General features: G+C 54.6%; 2 protein-coding genes across 5 annotated transcripts in view; both read right to left on the bottom strand.

Moving 5' to 3' along the window:
- Positions 1 to 232: 232 nt before the first annotated feature.
- KIAA1614 (KIAA1614 ortholog) lies at positions 233 to 10,898 on the bottom strand. 3 transcript variants are annotated; one of them, XM_069862678.1, is made up of 10 exons: positions 10,797 to 10,898; positions 8,817 to 9,431; positions 8,229 to 8,292; positions 6,468 to 6,620; positions 3,414 to 4,603; positions 3,212 to 3,338; positions 2,316 to 2,520; positions 1,480 to 1,592; positions 1,219 to 1,403; positions 233 to 839 (listed from the first exon to the last, which is right to left on the bottom strand). In XM_069862678.1, the coding sequence occupies exons 1-10, from the start codon at positions 10,840 to 10,842 to the stop codon at positions 646 to 648; spliced, it is 2,892 nt and encodes a 963-aa protein (XP_069718779.1). In that variant the 5' UTR covers positions 10,843 to 10,898; the 3' UTR covers positions 233 to 645. The 3 variants fall into 3 exon arrangements, with proteins under 3 accessions (XP_069718779.1, XP_069718778.1, XP_069718780.1); XM_069862677.1 differs by having other exon boundaries at positions 3,212 to 4,603; XM_069862679.1 differs by lacking the exon at positions 10,797 to 10,898 and adding an exon at positions 10,056 to 10,113 and having other exon boundaries at positions 3,212 to 4,603.
- A 2,089-nt stretch (positions 10,899 to 12,987) lies between these two features.
- The window catches only part of XPR1 (xenotropic and polytropic retrovirus receptor 1), a 115,799-nt gene continuing 100,840 nt past the window's right edge, over positions 12,988 to 27,946 (bottom strand). For both annotated transcript variants that reach the window (XM_069862685.1, XM_069862686.1), the window contains 4 exons: positions 20,558 to 20,724; positions 20,148 to 20,287; positions 19,064 to 19,285; positions 12,988 to 18,352 (listed from right to left, as the gene is read on the bottom strand). In XM_069862685.1, coding sequence (XP_069718786.1) covers positions 18,292 to 18,352; positions 19,064 to 19,285; positions 20,148 to 20,287; positions 20,558 to 20,724 — 590 coding nt within the window. In that variant the 3' untranslated portion in view covers positions 12,988 to 18,291. The remainder of the gene's footprint in view (positions 18,353 to 19,063; positions 19,286 to 20,147; positions 20,288 to 20,557; positions 20,725 to 27,946) is intronic.

Genomic DNA, 27,946 nt, shown 5'->3' with positions numbered 1-27,946 from the left:
GCTGCGGTTACACTGGCCCTGGGGGGCTCGGCCCCATGGAAGGTGCCTGCACGTTCCCCGCTCCCTCTCCTACCCCCAGCTCCCACTCCTACCCCCAGCTCCCACACCTACCCCCAGCTCCCTCATCCTCCAGCAGCCCCACAGCCCTGGGGCTGGGACACATCAATCCCCTCCAGCCCCGTGTCACCTCCCAGCCTCCAACCGAGGGCACCATAGTTCATGATTACAGGTATATATAATTTTTGTTGCTGTTTGAAATAATTTAACAGAAACGCACCGGCCTGTGGACGCAGGGTTCCAGCACCAGCAGGGCACCCCGCGTCTCCTGGGGATGCAGGGATGGGGCATCCCCACGCCGGCCACCTCGGTGCCCAGCAGGACAGACCCACGCTGAGTCCACGGCAGGGCTGGGCTCGTCCCCGTCCCCTCGCTCGGGGCAGCTCCTGGAAACATTGGGCACCCTCTGGTAGGGTTCTTGGTCCCAACTCTGCTTCCCTGGGGCTGGAAAACCTGCCTGCCCACCGAGGATTGCACCAGAGCAGGGCAGAGCTCAACACAGAGGGCAGCTTGGTCCACATCGCACCGTCCTGCAGCATCCCGGGACGTTGTCCTCCTCCTCCAAGCTCTCCAAGAGCTGTGCTGGTGCTACCGGGGTGGTGGACGGTGCCTGAGCACACGGAGGGACAGGGTGTCCGCGCAGAGCAGCAGCTCGCGGATGCGGGCCAGCCCCAGCCCGGAGACGGCCGCCCCGTTGACCTGCAGGATCTCGTCCCCCACGCCCAGCAGCCCCGCGTACAGCTTGGCCGTGCCGGCGTCCGCCATCGCCTGCACGTAGACACCTACGGAGGGGACAGTGGTGGGTGAGACTCCCCCATCCTGCACCCCATGGCTCTAGGGGTGTCCAAGCGCTGCACCCTGGGCCTGTGCACAGCGACAAATTCATAGATTCATAGAATCATAGAATCACCAGGTTGGAAGAGACCCATTGGATCATCGAGTCCAACCATTCCCATCAAACACTAACCCATGTCCCTCAGCGCCTCATCCACCCTTCCTTAAACCCCTCCAGGGAAGGGGACTCAACCCCCTCCCTGGGCAGCCTCTGCCAGGGACCAATCACCCTTTCTGGGAAAAATTTTTTCCTGGCCAGGGGTGAGCGCCCCCGCGGTGCCCCCCTCCCTGCAGTCCAGGTGATGGTTTGGGACAGCCCCGCTGTACCTGTGTCAGGCCGCCCGTGCCCGGAGGTGACACGAAACCCGAAGGCGCCGTGGGGGGGTCGCTGCAGCTCCAGCTGGCTGGTGCCATCGGGGAAGACCTCCACCACGCGCCCCACCGCACGCAGCCGGCCGGGCTCGCCGATGTCCTCCACGCTCAGCGAGCGCCGTGGCCCCGAGTCCCCCTTCCTGCGGGGAGAAAGGAGATGGGGTCCCCACGCACCCCGAGACAGCCTTCCCGGGGACATGCCGGCTCCCATCCTACCTGTCGCCAGCGGTCTGGGGCAGGAGGTAGGCGCTGGCCCGGGGCGCCTTGCCCAGGAAGGGGCGCAGGTTCTGGATGGAGGAGGCTTTTGGGGGCTGGCAGAAGGGTGAAACCTGGGGAGAAGCACCGGTTGAAATCACAGAATCATAGAATCACCAGGTTGGAAGAGACCCACCGGATCATCGAGTCCAACCATTCCCACCAATCTCTAACCCATGTCCCTCAGCACCTCGTCCACCCGCACCTTAAACACCCCCAGGGAAGGGGACTCAACCCCCTCCCTGGGCAGCCTGTTCCAGTGCCTAATGACACTTTCAGTGAAGAATTTTTTCCTTATGTCAAGCTTGAACCTCCCCTGGCAGAGCTTGAGGCCATTCCCTCCTGTCCTGTCCCCTGTCACTTGGGAGAAGAGCCCAGCTCCCTCCTCTCCACAACCTCCTTTCAGGTAGTTGTAGAGAGCAATACCAGGAATGCCATGCAGCATCGTGGACCTTCACCTGCCAGCACACCCAGGGAGCAGGAGGCATGGGAGGATCCCACCTCCCTGTCCCCTACCAGATCTCTCCCCAATCTACTGCTGAGGAGGACCAGGACGGGACATCCACCAGCCATGGGGCGCACCAGCCATGACTCGAAACCAAATCACCCCATCTCCCCTTCCCTAAACCTGCTCTTCCACCTAAATCCACCTCCTCCAACCCCTCTTCCTCCTCCCGCTCTCCCAAACCATAAAATGATGCTCAGGACCGCTTCACCCCAGCCCAGCACCCCTCCTCCTCCCGCAGGACTCCCTCCCCTCCAGACGCCCTCCACGGTGGGGGTTCGTTTTGGCTCACCAGCCGCAGGGATTGCAGGGAGGGCGACTTCTTCATGCCAGGGCCATCCGCAGGGATGCTGCCGGGGGCCGGGAGCTGCTCCATGCTGTAGCAGCGGAAGCGACCTAGGCGCTGCTTGGTGCTCTGGCTCAGGCTGCACAGGAGCTTCTTCAGCCCCGACGCCGAGGCGCTGCTGCTCTTGCGGCTCGCTGGCCTCCCCGGCTCCCTGGACGGAGAGGGACGATGATGATGGTCACCCCCGGCGTGACTGGTGGGGAGGCAGCTGCTGGTCGTGCATCCTGCGCCCACCTTCCCAGCCTTGAGAGACTTCTTCCCAGCGTGGTGAGACTGGGGTGCACGGTGCAACAGGGCACAAGGGGTGGCTGCAGGAGCCAGAGAGCACTCCCTACCCGCTTCCCCCCCAATTACAGGGGTTTAACACCTTTCAGACCTCCCCTACTTGCTGCCTGAAGGGATCGCATCCTGCTCAGGGGCTGGAAAGGCGCAGCGCTGTCTCCAAACCCTGTGGCCAGGCTGAGACACGCTGTGCCCAGGGGCAGGTCCAGCAGGATAGTGTTTGGTGAGCCCCAGAGCAGATCTGGGGCTCGCCGAGCATAGCAGCTGATTTTCCCCAAAGCAAAGAACCTGGCACTGAGCTAAACGGCTCCAGAGGCACCCACCATCATATTTGCTGCTGAGCCCCCAGCAGAACCAGCTGGAGAAGGGGAAGAAACAAAGTCCTGAAATCCACATGCAAAATTGTCACCTCCATATTGTGATTTTGGGGAGGACTTGGATGCCAAGAGGCAGAATCCCACCGAGAACCCTCAGGGAGGGCTTAGCCAGCACTGCAGAGGGATGCTCAGGGATGCAGGACCTGTGGCGTGGGATGCCAGCAGCCCCTTTCTCTCACTCACCCGTGTGCCGTGCTCCCAGCTGGGGGATGCTGCTGTGCTCCAGATGTTCCGGCACCTTCCCCAGGGACACAAGCAGCCTCCTGGGACACAGGGGGGACGGGCGCAGCAGCGGGCTGCAACGCTGCCCCTGTAACCACAGGGAGACAGTCATGTCCCTGCCCCGCTGGGGACCCCCGGGGCGCCCTGTGCGCGGGGCTCTTACCTCTGTCCCTCCCCAGGGCCCCCTGCCCGTCCTCTCCGTGGGTGTTGTTGCAGTTGTTGGTGGACAAGGCACGGAGGGGGCTCCCTGGGAGCCACCGGGGGCTGCAGGGGCCCCGTCGCTCCCCTGGCCCCACAGCCTGGGGGTGCCCGGTGCTCTCGCCATCGGGCTCTGGGCCCTTGGCTCCTTGGCTGGATGCCCGGCGGCTGCTGCTGGAGAAGAGGGTTTTCCTGCAAGGCACCTGGGAGCAGGCCTTTCTGGGGGAAGGGGGAGCAGGGAGGTGAGTGCCTGGCGTTGGGGTCCCGGCCTCTTGCTGCGAGGAGAGCTCTGGGCGCTTGTGCGGGGTACGAGCAGCACTTCCCACCCCTTCCCTGTCCTCCTGGCCGCCAGCTCTGCCCGGTGTCGGGGGACAAACAGCTCCTGGCTGGCTTGCGTTGCTGCCCGAGCCCCCGTCTCTGTCACCGGGGCCACCGCTGGCCACGCACGTCCCCTTGGCAGCCCGTGCCTCGGGCTGGGGGCTGGCGCGAGGGGCCCTGTGCCCGTGAGCCCGGGGGTCGCGGTGCCCCTGGGCGTGGGGGCTGCGGGGTCCTGCCTCCTCGCTGTCCGTCCGGCAGCTGTCGGAGGTGTCCGTGCTCTCTAGGGCCGAGTCCACCTCATCGATGTACGTGACGTCCCCGATGTACGTCTCCTTGATCTTCTCAGTGTGGATGCGCTGCCGGGAGGGGAGGATCCATAGCGGGGACCCGCGGGGGCCCAAAGCCCTGGGTTTGGTCTCTGCCTTGGCAGCGCTCGGCTCCCCGGGGACGCCTCCCGGTGCCGCGGGGCTGCTTGCAGCCGTGTCGTTGGCCGCTGGTGTATCCGCGCCCCGGCCAGTGGTGGCACCGAGGAAAGAGCCACAAGCACTGCACTTGCCCCCGACCACGAGGTCGCCGCTCCGGGCTTTGGGTTGGCCAGCCCCGCTGCTCCCTGGCTCCGATGAAGAGAACACGGATGCCAGAGCCCGTCGGTGCCGCAGCTGCAGCCGCTCCAGGTACCGCACCTCGGCGTCGCGGGCCGACTCGTCCTCAAAGCGGACGCGGGATGGGGAGGGTCCCCGGGGCCGTCTGGGGCGCCCGCAGCTCGATTCCCCGCTCGACGAGTCGCTCAGGCTCCCGCCATCCCGCGGGGCGACGCTTGGCCTCCCACTGGTCTCCCTGGCACGGGGGACAGACAGAAGGACATTGAGGTCCTGGAGCGCGTCCAGAGAAGGGCAACAAAACCAGTGGAGGGTTTGGAGGACAAGTCTCGTGAGGGGCAGCTGAGGGACCTGGGGGTGTTTAGCCTGGAGAAGAGGAGGCTGAGGGGAGACCTCATTGCTCTCTCCAACTACCTGAAAGGAGGTTGTGGAGAGGTGGGTGTTCATCTCTTCTCCCAAGTGACAGGAGATAGAGAAGCGCCTCAGGTTGCACCAAGGGAGGTTCAGATTGGACATTAGGAAAAATTTCTTCCCTGAAAATGTTGTCAGGCCTTGGCAGAGGCTGCCCAGGGAGGTAGTGGAGTCCCCATCCCTGGAGGGATTTAAAAGCTGGGTAGGTGAGGTGCTTGGGGATAGGATATAGTAGTGGACAGGTATGGTTGGGCTTGATGATCTCAAAGATCTTCTCCAGCCAGGGGATTCTATGACCTGGCACAGACAGCGAGCTGTGGCTGTGATACAGCCCTCCAGCACCTCCAGCACTAAGACTCCCCTGAGGCTGCACTCCTCGTCAGCCAGGAGCACACCATTAGTGCCTCCACATGATCAAACAAACACACCCCCCAAATATTCCACTGCAAAGACTTCACACATGCCTGGACAGGGGGATGCTCCAGCAAGCAGGAGGTTGCTTGTGCAAGGCTGCATGCAGCAGGTCAGACCCTGGCTCTGCACACACCTGTGCACATTCTGCACACGTGCCTGCATGCGTGTACCTGCCCTGCACACACCTAACTGCCGTGCACACACACGGACACGCTCTGTACATACACGGACATGCTCTGCACACACACAGACAGGCTCCATACACACACATACCTGCTCTGGACACAAAGGTACCTGCTCTGCACATACATGTCATAGAATCATAAAATAACCAGGTTGGAAGAGACCCACTGGATCATCGAGTCCAGCCATTCCTATCAAACACTAAACCATGCCCCTCAGCACCTCATCCACCCGTCCCTTAAACCCCTCCAGGGAAGGGGACTCAACCCCCTCCCTGGGCAGCCTCTGCCAGGGACCAATGACCCTTTCCATGAAAAAATTTTTCCTAATGTTCAGCCTGACCCTCCCCTGGTGGAGCTTGAGGCCATTCCCTCTTGTCCTGTCCCCTGTCACTTGGAAGAAGAGCCCAGCTCCCTCCTCTCTACAACCTCCTCTCAGGGAGCTGGAGAGAGCAATGAGGTCTCCCCTCAGCCTCCTCTTCTCCAGCCTAAACACCCCCAGCTCTCTCAGCCGCTCCTCATAAGGCCTGTTCTCCAGCCCCTTCACCAGCTTCGTTGCTCTTCTCTGGACTCGCTCCAGAGCCTCAACATCCTTCTTGTGGTGAGGGGCCAGAACTGAACACAGGATTCGAGGAGCGGTCTCCCCAGTGCCGAGTCCAGAGGGAGAAGAACCTCCCTGGACCTGCTGGCCACGTCGTTTCTGATCCAAGCCAAGATGCCATTGGCCTTCTTGGCCACCTGGGCCCCTGCTGGCTCATGTTCAGTCGCTGTCAACCAACACCCCCAGGTCCCTCTCCTCCAGGCAGTTTCCAGCCAGACTTCTCCTAGTCTGTAGCTGCTCAGGGTTGTTGTGCCCCAAGTGCAGGACCCGGCATTTGGCCTTGTTAAACCTCATCCCTTTGGTCTCAGCCCATGGATCCAGCCTGTTCAGGTCCCTTTGGAGCCTCCCGACCCTCCGGCAGACCCACCCTGGCACCCAGGCCGAGCTCTGCACACGCAGGTACCCTCTGTGCACAGACACACACCCAGCTTCACCCCCAGGAGCAGCAGGGCAGGGTTGGGGGTTTGGGGACGCCGTGGGGGGCTGGCACTGACCTGGGGCGCGGGGCGGCCGCGGCGGGGAGGAGGAGGATGTCGTGGCTGGCGCGCAGGGGGTTCGTCCGGGCCTTCATGCGGGCGCGCTGCAGCAGCTGCTTGGCCTGCTCGTGCCGCGGGCTCAGCTCCAGCTCCGGCGGGGGGACAAAGGCCCTGCCACCCCGCAGCGGGGAGGGGGATTAGGAAAAAATAACAGGGATTAGACGTGGTTTAACAGTGACGACGAGGCTGCTGTGCCCAGAGAAAGCGGGGCCCGGGGCGCAGACAGACAGGAGCTGCCGTGCTCCCCGGTGCCACGCAGGAAAAGAGGGGTCACAGCCCTCACTGGGATGTTTTGTGGGGAGGCTCAGCGCCCGCACATCGTGGGCTCCAGCTCAGCCGAGGCAGCGCTTTGTGCCACAGGCAGGGGTGGATGGGGAAACTGAGGCAGACGTTGTGGTCGTCAGTCCCCAGCAGTGTAAATCCCACAGGGATGTACACGCAGGTAGGTTTGGGATGACACCCTCACCACAAGAAGGATGTTGAGGCTCTGGAGCGAGTCCAGAGAAGAGCAACGAAGCTGGGGAAGGGGCTGAGAGAGCTGGGGGTGTTTAGCCTGGAGAAGAGGAGGCTGAGGGGAGACCTCATTGCTCTCTCCAACTCCCTGAAAGGAGGTTGTGGAGAGGAGGGAGCTGGGCTCTTCTCCCAAGTGACAGGGGACAGGACGAGAGGGAATGGCCTCAAGCTCCACCAGGGGAGGGTCAGGCTGGACAGCAGGAAAAAGATTTTCCCAGAAAGGGTCACTGGGCACTGGCAGAGGCTGCCCAGGGAGGGGGTTGAGTCACCTTCCCTGGAGGGGTTTAAGGGACGGGTGGACGAGGTGCTGAGGGACAAGGGTTAGTGATCGATGGGAATGGTTGGACTCTATGATCCGGTGGGTCTCTTCCAACCTGGTGATTTGGTGATTCTGTGACACGTCCCCTCCCCATCTGCCTTCCCTTGCTGGCAGGGGCTCTTCCCCAGCCCTCCTGCCCCACCAGCCCCAGGGTGAGGGCTGCGTCAGCTCCAGGAGGGCACAGCCCTGCTCCAGCGCTGCCTTTCCCGTTGGCCGTGGCCCTAATCCCCCTGATTATTTTAATCAGCTCAGGCAGTCACTTCGGGGAGCCTGGCCTTAACCTCTTCGCGGCGGGAGGGTGGGTGCACGCCAGACCCCCCGGGCAAGGTCAGGGGGGTGCAGCCTTCCCCAGGTTTTGGGGCAGGGGGCACAGCGTGCGCGGGTCTCAGCCCTGCACCGAGCCGACCCCGGCTGCCAGAGTGGGGCAGAACCAGTTAACACAATACAGAGGGGTCTTCCCTGCCCATCAGCTTCCCCCACGCAGCCTCTGAGCCCCCGGCACTGCTCCCCAGCCTGCTGCCAGGCTCACCTGCCTGTCACACCTCTGTATTTTTAGTCCGTATCTCTAAGGTTCATCATTAGTCCAACAAGATTACACACGCCCGCTGCCTCGATCCTCTTAAGCACCTAGAGCAAATTTCTCTCCCTCGGCTCCCTTCCCACCCAGGGGTCCTGGCTGGGACCCCTTGTGCCCGTGGGCACCAACGCTCGGTTTGAAACTCCAGACCTGTAGCAAAGCATCACCGGAGCCTCTCCGTGTCCTCCCCATTGCCTGCCAGCCTGGGGGACACCCCGAAGCCTCCCGAGCCCCAGCGCAGCTTAAAACGCAAGACTGGGGAAGGGGAAAGAAGGAAACATCCATCTCTGCCACGCTGGGTCTGACCTACCTGCAGCCTTTGGCATCCTGCAGCGAGACACCCGAGTCCCAGTCCCCATCGCTCACTGGCACCTCTGAAACACGGGACAGGGAAAGGCATCAGCCCCACCAGCACTCCCTGTACCCCCAACCCCACAGCTCAGCTAACAAACACCCTTTTTGGGGCTCTGGGGAGAGCCCAGAGGAGCAGGACACAGGGCAACAAGCACCTGCACGGAGGGCGCCCGTGGGGGTGGGGACCACAGGGTCATCAGGGCAGATGCTTCCAAAGGAGAAATTAATTCCCTTTTCTGGTGGCAGCTTGTGAAGGGAAGATGGTGCCTGCAGATATCAAATGCCCCAGAAAGTGGATTTCTTGCTCTGGCTTCTGGCAGTGAAATTCCTCACCAGGATGCCGGAGGGGACTGGCAGCACCCAGAGGATCCCGGTAAAGAACCCAGTTTTGTTTGTAGACTTCTCCTACAGCTGCCAGCGAAGGGGGCGCAGCCCCCACTAGGGATGGAGGGCAGCACAGAGGACCCCCCTTTGCACCCCAAAGCCTTCCCTTACCACCCCCCTGGCTCTACTGGAACAGTCGCCACCTGCCCCAAATACGCACCCGGAACAGAGAGACCCAACATCTCCTGCAGCAGCCGCCGGTTCCTCTCCACCCGCTGGGCCAGCGAGAGCCTCTCCCAGCCCTCCGCTGCGGTGGGCGACGCAGAAGGAGCCCCCTGGTCCCACGGTGGGGTTTGTGCCTCCTCTTCCTTGGGTTTCTCACAGGGGAAAGCCGAGCCCCGGGGCCCTCTACTCTCATCCCGTGGCAGCTCAGTGTCCCCCGGCACATCTCCCCGGGGTGTCGGCACCCTCCAGAGCCCCGGGATGCCGGCTCGGGGTGCTGGGGGGCTGGTGGCCGCAGGCTCCCCACCGTTCAGCAGCCCGTCCGTCAGGTACGTGCGGAGCTGAGCCCGTGGTTCCACCGCCGCTGCATCCGTGCCCGACTTTCCCCGCCGCGGTCGGGGCTTCTTGGATGAGGAGCGCTCCGGGGTGGCCGTGGGGGTCCCCGGGCGGCCGGCTCCCCGCTTCTCCTTCAGCGCCTTCACCTTGCTCTCCAGGACGGCGTGGGGGCCGCGGGCAGCCTCGTGATGCTCCAGCAGGTCTGGGGCTTGGCTGCGCTGCTTGGGGGGCCGCGGCGCGCGCGACGGATCGGTGGGAGAGCCCCCCTCCATGTGCCCTGTGGGGAGAGAAGCCAGGTGGGAGAGCATCTTCCTTGGCACCTCCTGGTGATGCGCATCTCAGGGGGCAAAGGCGAGCGATGCCACCGCAGGGATTAGCCCAGCAGGGAAGGGAACAGGGATGTGGCCACCCACGCATGACACTGATGCCATTCCAGTGGGAATGGGGCAGCGCTGGCTCCCTGCAGCGGGCGGCCAGGGGCTGAGCAGGAGCGCAGGCGCCTGCCGATGCTCTATTGGGTGCCCTGGGGCACCCAGCAAGGTGATCGAGAAGGAACAGGCACTTTCTGAGCCAAATCGGGGCACCAGAACTCCGTGGAACAGAAACCCCTCATCCCTGCGACCCGCCGAAGATGCCGCCAGCCAGACACCCACCAGCCCTCCGCTCCCAAGGTCGCGGGTGTCCCGCGTCCTGCACCAGCCTCGTGATCCCGGGGGCAGACCTGCATCCCGTTGGGAGCATCCCGTCTCTACCGGTACCCCTGGAAGAGCCTCCCGCGTGCCCGAGGCCGTGGGAGCATCTCCGGGACCCCCCCGGCACCCCCCGAGGCACCGAGACCTTCGCTACCCCAGGGCAGAGCAGCTGGATGGGGCCGTGGGTGGGAGGCGAGGGCAGTTCTTACCCCAAGAGCAGCACCGGGAGAGGGCTGGGGAGAGGGAGAAGAAGGCGGAAGAAGGGAAGGAAGCAGGGAAGGGAAAAAAAAAAAAATTAAAAAAAAAAAAAAAAGCCAAACCAGCAAATCCCAGCCCCTTCAGCCGAGCCCCAGCTCAGCTGCTTGGCTGGGCTGCGGAGCTGTGGCCAACCCTGCCTCCCCCTCCTCCTCCTCCTCCTCGCGCCCCACAGTGAGGAACCACGCCAAATCCTGCCCCAGCCCCGAAGGCAGCTGGACACGAAGGACGAAGCCAGCGTGGCGTGGGGGACAGAGGGGACAGGCCAGCATGGAGGGAGCCCAGCGGCTTGGCCGCTCGCAGGAACGTCCTTTGTCTGGGCTGCGGGTTTGGGAGGCGAGCGAGGCGAGACGGCAGCCCAGCTCCACGGGCCTGCGCTGGGAGCTGAGGCTTCAGGAGGCACCAAAGCGATGGCGATGCCTTTCTGTACAGCCTTCAACCCCCCAGCAGAGCCTGCTGGCTCCAGGCACCCTCCTGCGAGCATCAGGCACACAGGCGACGCTTTCCTTCTTTCCCAGAGGCCCAATCCTGCTGGGACCCCAGGGCGAGCAGCGCCGACCGAGCATCTTCAGGCAGGAGCGGAGCTCGGGGCATCATCACCCCTAAACCCGGTGTGCGATGAGCCGCCCTGTCCCCATGAACCACCCCCCACCTCCCGAGACCCCCCAAAACTCATCCCGCAGGGCTGCGCTTACCTGGGGGAGCCGGGGCCGCCGTCCCCAGGGCTGCTGCGGGGGCCATGGGCGGCTCGGCCCCGCGCCGGCTGCCGCTTTAAGCCGTGGCTTTTGATATTCGTGATTGGTTTCATAATCCCGATCAAAAGGAAATCACCGGGATTATGAAATTGTTTTAATCCTCCCGGCTCTGGCCGCGCCGGCCCCCGCTAGCACAAGCGGCAAGAAATCACTTTTATCTTCTTAAAATGTCCTCCAGCTACCCAGCGCGGCCAAAGCGAGCCCAAGGCTTCCTGCCCCACCACAGGCACCGGGGCTGACCCCTTGCTCCCTGAACTGTAGAATCATTATCATTAGGTTGGAAAAGACCTTAAGAGATCATCAACCCCAACCATACCTGTCTGCTACTAAATCATGTCCCCAAGCACCTCATCCACCCGTCCCTCAAACCCCTCCAGGGAAGGGGACTCAACCCCCTCCCTGGGCAGCCTCTGCCACTGCCCAATCACCCTTTCCATGAAAATTTTTTCCTAATGTCCAGCCTAAACCTCCCCTGGCGGAGCTTGAGGCCATTCCCTCTCGTCCTGTCCCCTGTCCCTTGGGAGAAGAGCCCAGCTCCCTCCTCTCCACAACCTCCTTTCAGGGAGCTGGAGAGAGCAATGAGGTCTCCCCTCAGCCTCCTCTTCTCCAGGATGAACAATCCCAGCTCCTGAAGGACAGACCGAGCATCTTCCCCCAGCTGCTGCCAGGCAGGAGAGCACCACCAGCAGATTTGGGTGGCACATCCCAGGGCAGGGAGACCCTCCTTGCCCTGTACCCCAACCCTGGTGCCCAACCTGCCCTACGAAGCCAGGACCCACAGTTACCTCCACGCTGTTCCAGAAAGGGATCCCAGCTCCTTCACCCGGGCTGGAGAGGTGAAACACACCTGGGACAAACCTCCAGGTGAGGCGGCAAAGCAAGGGCAGCCGGGCTCCTGCCACCAGCCGGGTGTCACCCTCCGGATCCATGAGCCACACGCTGACAGCAGGGGGGGTTCATTTATCTGTGTGGCAATCCGGAGGCCGACAAGGTCACTCTCAGGGCAAAAATTCAAAAGCAATATTTATTCTAGCTCCAACAGCGGAAAAAAAAAAATCAAACCAGACTAAAATACTCGTGTGCACAGCCGAGAGATGGGGGTGCAATTTCCCAAAGTGGCAGGAAACAGATCCCAACCTGTTCAGATCACAATCCGATCCCTGAACGCAGCCGAGATCACCAGATCCGACACACCCCCCGATACCAGATCAGGAAAGCAGGAAGGGAATGGGAGAGAGAAGGGAAAAAGAAGGGATCCCCACATCGATGGGCAGCAGTGTGGTGACACGTGGTGAGCGACGCGGCTTCTTCCAGGCTGGTCCTGTTGAGGCGGTGGGCGAGAGCACCTCGTTGCTCCTTGTGAGGTCTTTTATCAGCCCCTGTCAGCCCGCGGGTCCCGAGCTCGGCCAGCGGTGACGAGACCCTTGGGCGACGTCCCCAGCTCCGTGGCGGGGAGCCCTGCTGCTGCACCCCCTCTGCTATTCGCCACCGCCACAAAAATGAGCGTGCAAAGGGCCAGCCACCAGACAAAATGTTTAAAGCAAAGAAAGAAGCAAAGTCGGGCTTCATACCAGGATTAAACCTCCGGGAAGCGGCTGGCGTGAGCAGCAATGAGCTTAGAATGATTTCAAGGCACTGGGCTCTCCCCTGGAGGAAGATTGATTGCAAGAGACAATGAAGAGATTTAAGAGCGCGAAATGAAAGCGAAGACCCCAGACAACCCAGAGTTGGGCTGCTTAGCCTCTGATCACCTATTGTGCAGGCAGGACAACACCTTGGAACAGAGACGAGCTGGAGAGAGGCAACCAAAGGCTTCCAGAAGAACCAAGAGCCTTTAGCAAGCACGACGTGGTCTGGGGAGGAGGTTTCCTCCAGCATCGTTCCCAGCCCGTTGGGTTGGAGCCCTGGGCACCTTCCCGTGAAGCCTTCCTGCCCACCTCCACGCTCTCCTCAAACCTCTCATCTCCCTCTCCCCCAAGCTCCTCCACCTCCTCCTGGGACGCAGACGGCCCTCACCTCCAGCCCCCAGCTCCCCAGGGTGCAAGAGCAGCATCTTCACCGAGCAGCGAGTGGGTGCAGCATCAGGGGTGGGATGTGGGAAGAAAGACACACAGACCGGGGACAAAAGAGATCATTGGAAAACAAAGAGCTTGTAATAATGAAAAAAGGACAGATTTTGTAACCAATCACTTTTTCCTTTGAAAAACACAATCACAGTAACTTTGCTTTATACAACCACCTAGAAACTATGAAACAGTATCACATTGTGCATTATTTTTTGTCTTAAAACCTACTTATCAAGAAGGGTATTCCACACTTCAAAAATTATATCCATTTGGGGAGGAAAGAGGAGACAGCTAATAGCGCAGTCACAGATACATCATGAGTCCAAGCAAGCGGCAATTCTTTGTCCTCACCTTTTCCACTTAGCCAAAAACGAAGAGTGGAGAAGGGGATAGCGAAAGAGAAAGGAGGAGGAAAGAAAGAAAGCACCCACAGAGGACTAACCACACTCCATAATTACTTTTGACATCTACAGGGCTTCATAGAAAGATCATTTAGACCAAACACAGCGGGGAAGGGAGAGGAAGACGGCAGCGGGGCCAGGGGGGGGAACTTTGGCATTTCCACCCCAGGCCTTTTCCAAACACCGATCCTTCACCGGGAGGACCTACGGGACGGAGAGGTCATCACAAGTTCTACCAGGCTGCCCAATTTCTCCTCTGGAGCAAACAAGTTTGCAATTTGGTTTCTAAAGCTTGAGGAACTGTCAGGCCACGGGATGTCTTCCCGAGCAGGGTCGGCACGGCTGGGGCCAGAGCCTCCGATTCCCAGCAGGAACAGGGCTGGGGCATCAACATCTGGGTACACCCAACACTACCAGCTTTTTGCCCTCTCCCACTGCAAAATCTGCATTTCTCGTGTGCTCAGGATGCTGCAGCAGGGACTGAAGCCCCCGAGGGATGCCGATACCCCAGTTTAACCCCGTGGCGGTGGGGGGTTGACAGCTCACCCCAGGGTGCGGTATCAGGGATGGTGTCTCATAAGGGAGACAGGATTTGATGAGGCAGCGACAGCCACCAAGCCCAACTGTGACTGCTGCAGTTACCGGAGGGATTTTCCGCTCGTCCCCCAGGAGCCCCAGCCTCTTTTCCAAGGAGACAAAACAATCCGATCGCTTTCTGGAATAAAAAGCAAAATTTAAAAAAAAAAAAAAATAATGCTTAAGGCAGAAGATCATCTTCCCCCTGCGAGTGCAAAGCAGAACGGTTGAGGAGAGGAGGGAGGACACGGGATGCAGCGCGGGAGCGAGCTTATGAGCAAAATGGCTTTTGTGTTTTCCCAACAGGAGACCAGCCGTGCCTGAGTCCCAGGGCACATCCCACACACCGGGGCCAAGAACCCCCCTCAGCAGAGTCACGGCAAGCAGGGCGGCAGGAGAACGTCACATTCCCTTGGCTGTTCCAGAGGCAAAGCTCAAAGGCTTTGTGCCATCACGCTTGCTCCTTGGAAGATCCGCAGTAAAATCCCCAGGGATCTCCTTAACTAGGACCGTGCTTCCCTCCCTGCCTCCCAAGCGGCTGCCGTGGCCGAGCACAATGAGGAAGCAGAACAAGCAGCACAAGAAGGTGTTAGGGATGCTGCTGCAGGATCCAACTCTGTTCCACAATGGACTTTCTCCCCTCAAGATTTTCACACCAAAGGCTGCTGCTGGTCATCCTCACACACCCTGCTCATCATTGGCTTCCGACAAATCGCAAAGACACTGAGAGAACAAGAAGGGCAAGGAGCAAGGCAGGGAAAGGCGCAGGATGAGCAATAGCTGCCTTTGGGAATGAGCCTGGATTTGAGAGGTAGGAGCTCATTTGATGCACACAGGGCACAGCTATGAGTGCTGCAAATGCGCTGCTTTCAAAATGTGGTGGCGCAGCATTAGTTCCTCCCACTCCAGCGTCCATAAAGCCCAAAGCTGTCCCACTGCCCCTTCGCCCACGGCACCGCCTTTCCCAGCCAGAAGGACACGGTGTTCTGGTGACACGACCAAAGCCGCAAACTCCAGCTAGCAAATAAACTCCAGATGCTACCAATCCTAACCCCCTGCAACCCAAAACCCCCTGGAAGAGCAGGAAGGATGGAAAGCAGCAGGGAATCAATACAGAGAAGTGAGTTCAAAGGGAATTTCCAAAACTCGTTGGTTGACACTGTGGCCTCTCTTCCCCTTAGCCAGGAATTTCTGCAAGGGTTTCAGCCAGACAAAAGCAGCTTCCCCAGCATCCTTGGAGCGGTGCACAAGCCTCTGGCACACAAAATCTTGAGGAGGAGAGCTCAGCACCCAAAAGCCAGCATTGCTTCACAGCAACCAGAGCACAGACCTGCCTCAGCTTCCACTTTCCATCCTGTTATAGCCCAACAACTAAAGCACTGGATAAAAGATCCCAGCTCCTTTTTCACTCCACTCTCCATACTCCTGGATCATCACCCTGTCATTTTCCCTCAAGGACTGTTTCCAAGCACCAATCAGCTAAGCCTGCTCACAAAAAGAAGCCACCCTGGACCGTCCCTGCTCCCTCACCCTGCTCACAAGGAGCTACAGGGCTATTTTCTCTCACCATCTGCTCAGCTTCACTATGTCTCCCTTTATTGGCCAGATGTTCTCGTAGACACGGAGCCATCCCGGCTTTAGTGCTTGCTCTCAGGAAGAATCTGCACGCCTGATTTCTCAGAAATCTCTGGGAGGGAGGGAATAGGCAGGCACAGCGCTGGGGAGCTGGGAGCCTTTAAAAGCCAGGCTGACAGGCGTTCAGGCTCCTTCCCCCAGAGAGAGCACTGTCATTCCCAAAGGGTTTTATTTTAGGAGATGTTTGCTAGCTGTAGCACACCAGCTCCCCGTTCCCCCCTTATTCCTCCTGCCAGAAAAAGCAGAGAAAAAGAGAAGAGAAAGAGCAGAACAGAGGAGACAGATTGGAGCAGCAGAGGGACAGACTGAATTTTTGCTTCCCATGAGGATGTGATCAATTACAGAATAAGAATTTTATAACTTGCAATCTGCCCCTCTCCATCAGGCTGGGGGTGGCCGAGCAGCACAGCAGCAGGCAGGACACAGGCCTCAGGAAGGCAGAGCACTCCCAGGGCAGTGGGAGCACTTCAAAAGGTCTCTCTGCATTCCATCTTCCCTCTGAAAGGAAGAATTACCAGTAACCTCTGCTTCTTTCTATGAGGAACCACTTACTTAAGTAACAGCACTGGTTTATTTGGGGTTGCCAGCCTGTGCGGCTGCCCTCCTCTGGCCACCCCCAAATCCACAGGGTTTCATTCGGCTCCCATCGCCCTGGCTGGAAACACCTGCACGAGGTCTGGAATGACAACAACTGCTGCAACACGAATCAGGAAACGGAAATATTTTAAGGGCCTTTGTATCTCAGACTCCACTTCCATATGAGCAAGAACCCTCCGTTCAAGTACGAACAACAGACCTAAGGGAGTTACATACAGGAAAACTGGTTCCCAGGCGCCAAAAGGAAAAGCAGCACAACCCCAGCGAGTCCAGCCCAGTGAGTCGGAGCAGACTGACCCACAGGACCTCAAGGAGGAGCCCCACAACAGACACACCAGGGACTCGAGCGCAAACACCGCTGACAGAGCGTAGGCAGCTCCTGGCAGCTCCACCAGAGGTTCCTTGTGAGCTGAGAGCTGGTCACAGAGGTGCAGGGAGTTGCAGGTTCACCATCACTTAACTTTAAACCATTTAAAATTAAATGAAGACAACTCATTTTCTCTCTTCAGTCCCTCTGGGCAAGAGGCAGAGCAGGCAAACAGAAAACGCAACGTGCCAGTCATGTGAAAAAACATGCTCTTAGCTAACTGAAAACAATAACCATCAAAGAGCAGCCGAGCAGGGATTCCTGCAATTCCATCACGCAAACTAGAGGCAAGTCACTGGACAGACGTCAGTGCAAGGATCCTACACCTGGAGTTTCACCCTTCCCTCACAATCCCAGCTGTGCTCCACGTCTGCGGGGCAGAGAGGAGTGACAGCAGGACTCTGAGGGCCCCGTCTTTCCTTTCCTGTGGGAGGAGAGACCAACAACACCACCAAGTGAGCACATCGCTCTTCCAACATAATTTGCTTGGCAGTACGGCTGCCCTCACCCGAGTCCGCTAATAGTATCACACTTTCCAGAAGCCACAAGGAGCTCCGTTTTAAATTCAACCTTCTCCATCAGGTGGGTACAACACAGTCCTTTCCATGCTCCCCAACAGCTCTCCAACACACAGTTGCTCCTGAACCCCAACCTCCTAACCCAGCCCACAGGAACCACCACCTCCTGCCACTTCTGCTGACTGGGGCTCAAGTAGAACACCAGAAAAGCTCCCTGCTCTGTATGGGATGCCCTCACACCATCTACGGATTATTAAGGCTTTGAAAAATACTTTTTTGATCTGGAGAAAGACGTCCTGAAGCCTTTGCTTGCCTAGCTTTTTGCACTCTTGGTAAGACCCAACTCTCCTTTCAGAAGGACCTTGGAATCATCTGCACTACGGTCACACAGCTGCATGGAAAGTTGGCGTTGAACCAGCACAAGAGACATGCCCAGAAGCAGTAGCAGCAACTAAAAAAATCAGGAAGAGGAACTTTGGTTTAAAATAAAATAAAATTGAAAAGCAAGAAAGAGAGAAAAGGTAAACAGAGGTGCAAGTCATCTCATGAGAGGGGTGTTTGCAGGGCATAACCCCACAACTCTGAAGATCTAGGATCTACATTCCCGGCTTTGTTTTACCATTACAACCTTCATTGCACAGGACTCGAAATCACTCTCATATGGTTGTTAAGTTTCATAAATAATGTGAAAACTATATGCAACAGATACATCATATTTCCAAAAAATCATAAGAAAAGTTACATCAAATTAAAAAGTAGCTTCATGAATGAAGATACTGCTCTAAGTGCACTTTCCCTGCAAGTGCAGCCAGTGCCTCAGCGCTGGATATGAAGAAAAATAAACAAAACCAAAAGAATCTGATTTAAAAACTTAAGTCCGGTTTCAACCAGTCAAAACCGGGCCAAGCAGAAACCGAGTGTGCTCTCGGCACTGTCCCGTGAGGGAGTCCCTATGATGCTTCGTTATCCAGATAGGTTTGTATGTCCTTGTCGAGACTGTAAACAATCCTTCTTTCCTGAACTGTCCTCTTTATTGGCAAAACAAAGTAAAATTTTTTTTTTTTTAAAATAGAACATTAAAATTAACCCAGAAGAAAAGAAATGAAACACAGTGAGCTTGTTGGAGTCCATAGGATCTGGTCTGGAAGAGCTCGGAAAACATGTTCAGTGTTTTCTCCTGTTTTCAGCTGGAACTGTACCAGAGATCGGGTTACTTGGGGAAGAGGGAAACAGAACGAGAAAACAAAGGATGCGGAATAAGAGCCCATGGCCATCTCATGTGTTCACTTCATTCGCTAGGTCGTCTATCAATACCTTAGTGTCACAAGCCTTGGACCTGAAAAAAAAAAAAAAAAAGAAAACTACTCACTGGGGAGAAGAAATTCCCATTAATACACACAGACAGTAAAAACACAGCAGACTTGAAAAATCACACAGAGAAGGAATAAGCAGGCTACTCAAACTGTTTCCCACTCTCACCACAACTAGTAGAGCCTTAGAAATAAAACCCGTCTGTCCCACAGCATCCTCCTCCCATGGCTCTGCCCAGGTCACACTATGCAGTCAACGCGTTCAGGAATGGGATGCAAGGTGGGGAAACACGTCGGCTGGAGGAGGAGTGGAAAGGAAAAAGGCCTGGCTTCAAATCTGGGAGAGGAAGAGGTCTGAGATCTCACACTGGAAATCTTACCCAAATAGTAACTGAAATCTTGGAGTGGGCTGAAGCCTGGAAACAGCTGACTGACAGGAAACTCTCTTCCAGGTTTGGATTCACAACCTCTGGCAACTGCTATAGGCTATTTTTTAGAGGTTTTTTAAAGGGAATTCCCTTTTCTAGTGGCTTATCAGAACCCCAAGGTGATGTAAAGGACAGATCAACCCTCCAGCAGAGAAATGTTTGTCTGCTAATTGGACTTGTCCTCCCTTTGAACGACTATTTTGGCTGAGATCTTTGCACGACTACCCAGTCCATAAGCAGCCACCAAGCATTAACAACAGCTCAAGGACACGATTTAGACCGTTGCACTAGGGGAGAGGCAAAACATACTGTGAAGCAAGACGAGGTCTGCGCAAGGACACACTCTGGCTGCGCTTCCACTGTTTGTTCTTGCGGCGGTTTCGTACACCATCTTCCTGGTCCATCATCTGATCCAAGAGCGTCAGGTCATCGGCGTTGAGCGGTGCCACAGAGATGTCCCTCACAGCACGGAATTCACCACAGTTGTTCAGGTGCTCGTTCTCCAGACGGAAGAAGTTCCACACAAACCGCCTGGGGGGAGAAAAAGTGACAATTACCAATTTGGTTCCACTTTTACAGGCACTGCTCGTGTTTGGCAAAGCACTGGTACGCGCACCTTGGTACCACTGACTGTTCTCACTGGCCAAAGTGCCTCTGTGAACACGCTGGGAGAATGGAGAAACAGCAAATCACTAACAGCAGCTACAGTGTTTTCCCAGCATTCTGGAGAAAAGCACATCTGTCAGGTTCATTCATTGTCCTAACGATAACAGCATGGAGGAACCAGTCCCTCCCCAGCTTTCTTGTAGCGCCTTCAGGTACTAGAAGGTTGCTGTAAGATCTCCTCGGAGCCTTCTCTTCTCCAGGCTGAACAACCCCAATTCTCTCCTCCTGTCCTTGTATGGGGGGTGCTCCAGCCCTCTGATCATTTTTGTAGCCTCCTCTGGACCCGTTCATCTTGAGAAGTTGTGGGGTTCAGTCTCCAGCTGGAGTACAAGCGTGTAAAGAGCCCTAAAACCTCGAAGGATCCAAATCAGCATTTGGAAAAGCCACAGAGAATTGAGAATAATTGTGAATCTGAGATTAAAGTGAAATTTCATCTGGAAATTTCAACAAGATAATTTCAAGGAGAAATTCAGTAATAACAAACCCTTCAAGATTAGATCTAGGTTCAGAAGGAATAGAAAACGCAGCATGAAGGACTCAGTCCTGCGTTGCTGCAGGACCCTCCACAGCCTTCTCCACTCAGCACCCAGTTCAGATTAGTCCTGTTAGACTTAGTTTTCCATTCCAAGGACCAGTACTTTCCACGTCCGAGGAGCAAGGCACTTCCCACCATGTTGACATCACACAATGTAAAAGAGAAATGAAATGTTGAGTCAAGCAGCCTTACCGGAACACCTCAAGGGGGGCAAATACAGTAGAAATTATGTCCCCAGCGTACGGAAAGATTTGCATGGAAGTAAGGGAGATCTGGATGGTCCACGCAAAACGCAGGATCACGTCTTCTACAATGGCACAATAGTAGTATGCCTGAAGAGAAAGACAAAACAAACAGGACAGCTCATCCTCCACATTCTGCACAGAAGGCAGACCCTCAGGCCTTCAGGAAGATACAGAATTTGCTGCTCAGTCACTAGAAAAGTGAACAGTATGACATGACCTCTTTGAAACAAATAAACTACAGCCAGAAAATTACAGCACATCACATTCCAACGGCCGGCTACAACGTGCTCTAAACTCAACGTATTTTGTTAGAATACTAAAAGCCTTCTCTAATCGAAGAGCAGGCTGTATACGCACTTTCTGCGGGTAGACAATTCCTTCTCGAAGAAAGGTATTTTCACCAGCATTTTTGTCAAAGAGACCCCAGTCCATCTTCAGGTCCCAGATAAGCGTATAGCAAGAGCTGATGAAGTAGAAGATAATCCACAGGTAGAAGAACACTTGGGTGTCACTGTGGTTTTTAGCTGTAAAAGAGAAGAAACCGCTTATTTCTGTACAACTTAAAGCTGACAGCTTCTTAAAACAGCTACAAATTGGCTGACTTGGTCGGCAGAAATAACACTCCCTTGATTGACGTTCTGAGAAAATCAGGCTAATCTCAAAAAAACAGCCTTAACAGGACCAGCTGTATGTTGTCATTTAGATTCCACTTCCATCTCCTGGGACTGAAGTTTGCACTAATATTTTTATTTTCTTGACCCATGTGGTAGAGACCTGCCATGCCAACTCTGAACAGCAGGTGGAAGCTGAGGGCCATATTTCACAAAGAACAGGGGCCTGTGCAAAGGCAAAATCCATGAGGCATGCTCAGGCAGGTGGGGTTTGTAAGAGTATATTTTAATTTGTCTAAATATCAACAACTGTGAATTAGTGCACTAAAAGCCTGAAAGAACATGGGCAGTACAGGAATTTCCATTAGCCATTTCATAGGTTGTGGCAGCAAGGTAAGCAAAAAGAAGGCAATACATTAACATGAGTGCCTAAATATTGAAGCAGGAGTTTCAAATGCCCACACTGAGCTCCTCTTTGTGAAACCCAGACTGCAGGACCTGTATCTGCTCGCTTGTGGAGATGTTTCTGCAACTGTTTCCCATTCTCCCTGAAAAGATTATGCTGCTCTCTCAATTCAGCTCTATTTCCGTACGTCAGTCAGCCGGGTAAAAACAAACAGATCTGATAATTGTGTTTGCTTTTAATTAGCAAATGTGAGTCATAAAGTTCATTAAAATAAACCACGTAACAACGCCTTGCAAGGCTGAGACTCTGTGCACCACCCTGCTGCAGGAGCCTTTCCTTCTTTCTGTGCAGCCCCCGCAATTGCTCATCCACTGACTCTTCCTCACAAAGCCAATAACACTTCTAGTACGAAAGAGCTGTGACGTTTGCAGCCCAAACTCGATTCCACACCAAGTGACAGCTCTGTTACCCATACACCTGGCTTTAAAACAACAGAATGCCTGAAGCTGACCACAGAGGGAGCAACAGGGCAATTTGCTCCCTCCTTCCCTTTGTGTTTCTAACAATTAGGATATAAATGCATGCAGCAATCCGATAAAATTAATGGAGGTGAAAATGAGCAGCGTGGCATAAGAGCACATTCCTCCCATTATGCCTTTCAGGCTTCCTGGCCATGATGAGTAGGATATAGGTCAAACACACACATTCATTCTCCTTTCAAAACACACCCCCTAAAGCAAAGTTATTAAAGCCGCTCCTGCAGCAGAGCCTTTCTGCAGCAAAGCTTCACATCGGTGGAGGAAAAGGACTCGAGATGTGCTGCAGCTCTCAGGTTTGACTAGCTTCCTCGCTTCTATGCAAGGCTGGAGCAGTCACCTGCATCCTCCTGAGGCTGAGCTCTACCCAGGGACAGCTCGAGCATCGCGTCCTCCGCTGCAGAGAGCCATGACGTCACCCAGAAGCAGGCACAGCTCCTGCACAAAACAGGCTCTGATGTCCAGGTACGTTCATGCTGCTGCTGAGAACCTCTCCCACCTGTTTCTGAAGCGCAGCTGCCCACTAAACAGGACACCGGTGAGGTGTCTGGAGCTTAGCAATTAAGGCTCTACTGCAAGATTATTTCAGGAAGAAAAGGCAGATGCTGACATTCAGTGACTCAGAGACACTAAGCCTGTTCTTTCCAACGTTATTTTTAGCTCATTAGATCTCCATGTTTAGTTCCCATTACCAGCCCCTAAACGATAATTCAGAGAGGTAGTTAAGGACCTAAGTGCTCTCAAAGCATCTAAAATGCGCCAGACCATCTTGTAAGGGTGCGTGCCTCCTATCAGTAACTTAGGCTTGAAGGTTAGGACATGCTTAAGGACAGAATACAAATAAATTGAGTCTTACTCCACACCTTCATGGAGCAGGTAAGAAGAAGGTGGTGCAGGCAGTGCCATCTCCTTCATCCACATCCCTGGCACAAGCCACGTCCTGCAGCGCAGGGCTGAGGAGCAGCGACGCGGCATTGCTGGGTGCTCCTGTGGAGTTCTCCAATCATGAAGGGGATAGTCTGGTGCCAGAATATCATCTGCAACTACCTAAGGGGCTTACAAAACCGTATCCTAAATTGGTAATTACCTAGAAAGGTGATTTCAAAGGGTCATGCTGCTTAAACCTAAATTGCCTTCAGGGTTTCCGTGTGCCATTAAGGAAAGGAGTAATGCCAGGAAGAAAAAGGCCCAAATAAGAAATCTTGGGCCATTAGCCTCATCTCAAAAGGATGTACTTGCTTCTCGTTAGGCTACCCTGGCCTCAGCTCCCTTTCCCAGTCACTGTCTCTGCAGCAGTCTTTTTGGTGGCACCTGGGATCACACTGCTCGCCTCTCACTCCTGCTTTCTCACCGACAGGCTTAGTAATGCATTTGGCTCCTGAAAAACACGCATTAAACCTACAAATCACTCCCTGGTTAAAAGGCTCTAATCAGACTAGCCTATTGTCTTCAGCCTCAGCCTTTGAGTCCCTTCCTTTAATCCTTTATCATCCCTTTCCTCCTGCCTGCAATTCTGTTTGATACCTTCCTTCCTCCGATCCTCATTGGTATTCAGCTGGTGTGCAGAAACATGTTACTGCTCTAGGCAAGCAATTATATCTCAATCTCCACTGGCTGGTCCTAGTAGCCCTCTTCACCGCTGCTCAGGGGGCTAGAAAATCAAGGCATTCATATTCTGCCCAGAGGCTCCATCTACTCCTGCCCTGCCAGTTTTTCAGGAGCAATACATAACTGTGCATATGCATGATGATAGCAGGGTCTATCTAAGCAGGAACTGTTTCATCCCGTGTTTTTCCTTTGTATAACAACGCGCTAGAAACCACCAAAACCCATTAGAAAGCCGTAGTCTAAAGATGAGAGCAAATCTGGACACTTGGTAGATCCCAGGTCTTCAATATCCCAGGGACAGCAGCAGCTCCTTGGCAGCACAACCACCAGACCACCCAGCAAGAGGTGCATGAAGGACCTTCCTACTCAATGCTCCAAAGGGCACCGCCACGCAGCAACTTCCCGAGCTACCGTTATTCAAAACATCACGTGCAGCATAAAACCTCCACGCATAAAGCTGCAGGTGTGGCTTCCCCCTCCCTGCCACCGGACAGATCTCAACAGACGTTTGCATTAACAAGTCTGCGACGTGGAGGTGCTCAGCTCCATCAGAAGCTGCCCAAGTTCACAGCACCCTGCTATCTCCACTTGCTGTGAGGTTGATGGGAAGCAGCGTACGTACAACAGGGGCCGTTTGCAACCTTCACCACAGCATTTAGAAACACAGAATGCTTTGGGTTGGAAGGGACCTTTACGGGTCACCCAGTCCAGGCTCCCTGCAGGATCAGGGACATCTTTAACCAAAGCAGGTTGCTCAGAGCCCCATCCAGCTGGACCTTTAATGTTTCCAGGGAAGGGGCCTCCACCACCTCCTGGGCAACTTACACCACTGTTTCACCACTCACACCGCAAGAAATTTCTTCTTTATATCCAGTCTAAATTTACCCTCCTTTAGTTTAAAATTTCCATTAGCAACCTTAGTTTAAAGGCAATTCCAGTAGATAGTCTGCAGAATACACCTACAAACTGCTCCAGAAGGTCAACTAGATAAATAATGGAAGGCTTCCACCTTTGAACTGAAGCTGTGAACGGCCACATTTCCAGCAAACAGCCAAAGGCACTCGCAGCAGCAGAATTTACTCCCTGCAAAAACTGCTGATGGACAATATCTTGGATCCCAAACCCAGCCTCGGGGGACACAATATCTGACCAGCACTCTGAGAGAATAATATCCTGCAGAAATTGTAGCCTCTTCTAAACATAAGCAAGAGAAAGGTTGCTTTCCATCAAAGCTAGACAGCAAATACTATCCTGAATGCTGTTAATATTGACTTTACTTCCAAAGAATACTATCTGTTTACCCTCCTGAATTATTCTGGGGAATGTAAACACTATAGAGTATTCAACACAGCAAAAATCAATGCCATGTATTATTGAAGATCTGGATAAGAGCACAATGGCCCTCGATAAGCACTCCTGGTGTGTCAGCCGCTGCTGCTGGCTGTTTCTGCTGCTGGTGAAAGCTGTGATACAAGCTGGAAGAAGCAGGAGGTTATCAGGAAACACAGTCAGGTAAGCCCTGCAACGAGACAAAACCGACCCGGTCTGAGCAGCTCTGCCTCCAGCAGCAATTAAAAACCTCTTGGTCAAGGCACGCCAAATGCAATCTCCTTTGATGACCAAGCTTTCAATCACATTTAAGCAGAACCAAAACAAAAATACATATATTTATAGTGTGGTAGGCGAGCACAGACACTAGAGCACCGAGCACGCCACCCACTTAGCCCAGGTGCCCATCAACCCCATCCCAGCACATACCGGGAGGGGGCTGACAGCCAGAACTGACTTATCTACATAAGACCTGCCATCAGAGTGACATCCCAAAGCATTTGTCTAGCACCTTCCTGCTCGAAGCGCAGTATTACCGATCCCTCAGTAATTATACATCGTAATGAGGGACCAGCAGCAGCCAGCATGCGCTGCTATTTAACACTCATCAATGGCAAAGCCGTGACGTGACAGTGGCCTTAATGCAGTAAAAAGGCAAATAACCCGGAGGAGCGCGCAGAGGACTCGCCATCGGGCACTGATGGGCTTTGTCAAACACCAATCATTTCATATGAACAACCTTTCCCTTAGATTTTGCAGAACTCTGCTATAGCCTCCGGGCACAATTTAAAGCAAAGCTGGGAGATACAGCAGAGCAAAGAACTCTGATTCTACATTTGTAGAGCAGGGAAATCCCCAAATCCTGTTTTGACTAAAAATACTCTGCAGGTTTGTATTAGGGTTGTAGGATGATACGACTGTGTCTAATTTCAAGACATCGCAGCAACCTCATTGCCTCTATCTCACAAAAAGAAGAATGCGATTTAATTGCAAACAGGAAGAAGCACATCGGTCATGACTGAGATTTGATCGGAGTCTTTGTCTGGTGGTTTATCTAGCGTTTGAGAAGTGTTCCTGGGGGATGTTTAACTGCTGCCTTGAGAAGGATGGTGTTTCCAATCTAGTCGTTTGCCAGCAGTCTCACTAATAAGGATATCTAGATGCATAATCAGAAATAGTGGGGAAATCGGAGCCTTCACTGGACAATTTAGGGATCGGGACACAATGTCATCTGCTACCCTATGGTGCTTTGAGATCCAAAAAGAGATTCCTTCAAAATACAATAGCAACCATACAAAAAACAAAATTAAAAATAAAGAGTTGGATGATCACATCTCCTAGATTTCTGCAGACCCAGAGAACTGCAGACCTGCACACGTTTGAGGGGAAAATTGCTTGTGATTAGTTGCTTTTCTTAAAATGTTCCATTAAAAAAAAAAGGTCAGCGTCCCCTTCCTATGTACCCATGAAAGGAGGTATCAGCAGGCCACCCTCTTTACTTACATCTTATGTATTAGGGTTCCTGCTTCTCCAGCCACCTTTAACACTGAAGTGTACTGATAAAAACAGGACTGTATGTCCACTTTCCAAACCCCAGCTATAAAAATCCATCTCTCTCCCAGCTGCAAGCTCGAGAAGCAAACGCATGAATCACTCGGCAGGCAGGGTGCCGAGGTTGCCTCTCCCCCACGGCGCGGCTGCCAGTGCCAGGAATGTCCTGCTTGACATTTGTAGACCTACAAAGCATGGGAAGATTTCCCTGGGGATTATATGCCTCGTTTGTGCTGACGTTGGGGGTGTGGTGGCAGTTCCCGAAATCCCCCTCCCAGGCTCTGTGCCGAGCACAAGCTGCCATCTCATCTTGCCTTCCCCGCTTGCTTACTGGCGAGCGAGCTCCTGCCGGCACCTCCACCTGGCCAAGGTGCTCCTCACCCTTCCTAGTGTGATTCCAAGAGATTTGAGGAGCTACCAAGCCAGCGTGGAGATGCTGGGCTCGCTCAGGGTGCCGCACAGACCCACGTCAAAGCTGAGAGGAGGTCAGAAGCCAGGATGGAAATGTTTGCCCATGGCAATGCCTCCAATTCTTTGCTAATGACACTGCTGCTGCTCAGATGGAAAGGATCAGAAAGACTGGCTAATGAACACCACTCATTACTGAAGGCCTCCTGGGCACGGGATGACAGGGTTTCAGACAAAAATTCATCCTAGCTCACAGCAATGTGACAGACGTTGCACGTTTCGGCTCCAAATAATAATCCTGATGGAGTTTCCAGGATGCTGTGCGAAGGCAAGCAGCGTGGAAACGGCAAGCATTAAGAAAGAAGCCAGTTAATCCCATTACAAAGTTTGTTTTACTTCAAGAGGTCAATCCAAGCACTCTATAAGGCTCCTGTGACACCTCAATCAAATGATTTGGCTTCCCGCAGCACCGACTGCTCCTCCAGTGCTGAGAAAGTGAGTGTGAGAGAGAGAGAGGGGGAGAGAGAGAAAGGAGATCTCATAATGACACACAACGGATAATCTAGGGAACAGTATCTCACAAATGCTTCATTCTATTGTTTGGGTTTTTTAAGTTTTGTACTTTTTTAAAGAAGACTTGTACTTAAACTCTCTATGTCCACTCTCTATGTCTCTGTTGCTCCACTCTCTACTCTAGACATGACATGACATTTCTCCATTGAGGTATTCTGAGCTGCTGTATCACTGTCTGGCTTCTGAGGAAGTCATTTTAGTCCCAGTTTTCACATCACCTTGTTCTCCTCCCCTGCTGTAACCATGCAGCATCCCAGTTAATTTTGTTCCACCTGCTGGCAAACTCACTCCACAGGGGCTGCACCCTGCGGTTCCTAACAAGGCTAAGCAACACTACCCAGTACCCAGAACTTCAGCCACCAAAGAAGAGCAGAGCTAAAGTGCAGCCAGGTATCCTCCTGAAGCTTGATGTTACCACTTTCCTCTTTCCCTTCCTGCTGTGCATCATCATTCTCCACCTGGAAGCCACGTCCCTCGCCAGGGGAGCTGCAGGCAGGTTGTGGGAGACGCAGCGATCCGCTGCGGTGTGAAGTGAGCCACACCAGCCGGTATCAGCACTGGTAACGGCCAAAGCCATCGTGACTAATGAGGAGCAGGCAGCATTTAACAAGACCTGGGAATCTTCCACTATATTTTGCAAAAGCAGCACATTTCCCATTCATCTTCATCTGGTCAGACTTGATCGAACCTCTCTATTAGTAAGGGATGGTCCAACACCTTCCTG

Source organism: Phaenicophaeus curvirostris, chromosome 8 (genome assembly GCF_032191515.1).
Source record: "Phaenicophaeus curvirostris isolate KB17595 chromosome 8, BPBGC_Pcur_1.0, whole genome shotgun sequence".
NCBI classification, from domain to species: domain Eukaryota; kingdom Metazoa; phylum Chordata; class Aves; order Cuculiformes; family Cuculidae; genus Phaenicophaeus; species Phaenicophaeus curvirostris.
Note: the sequence above shows the minus strand (reverse complement) of the source record. Positions and strands in the feature narration are given on the sequence as shown.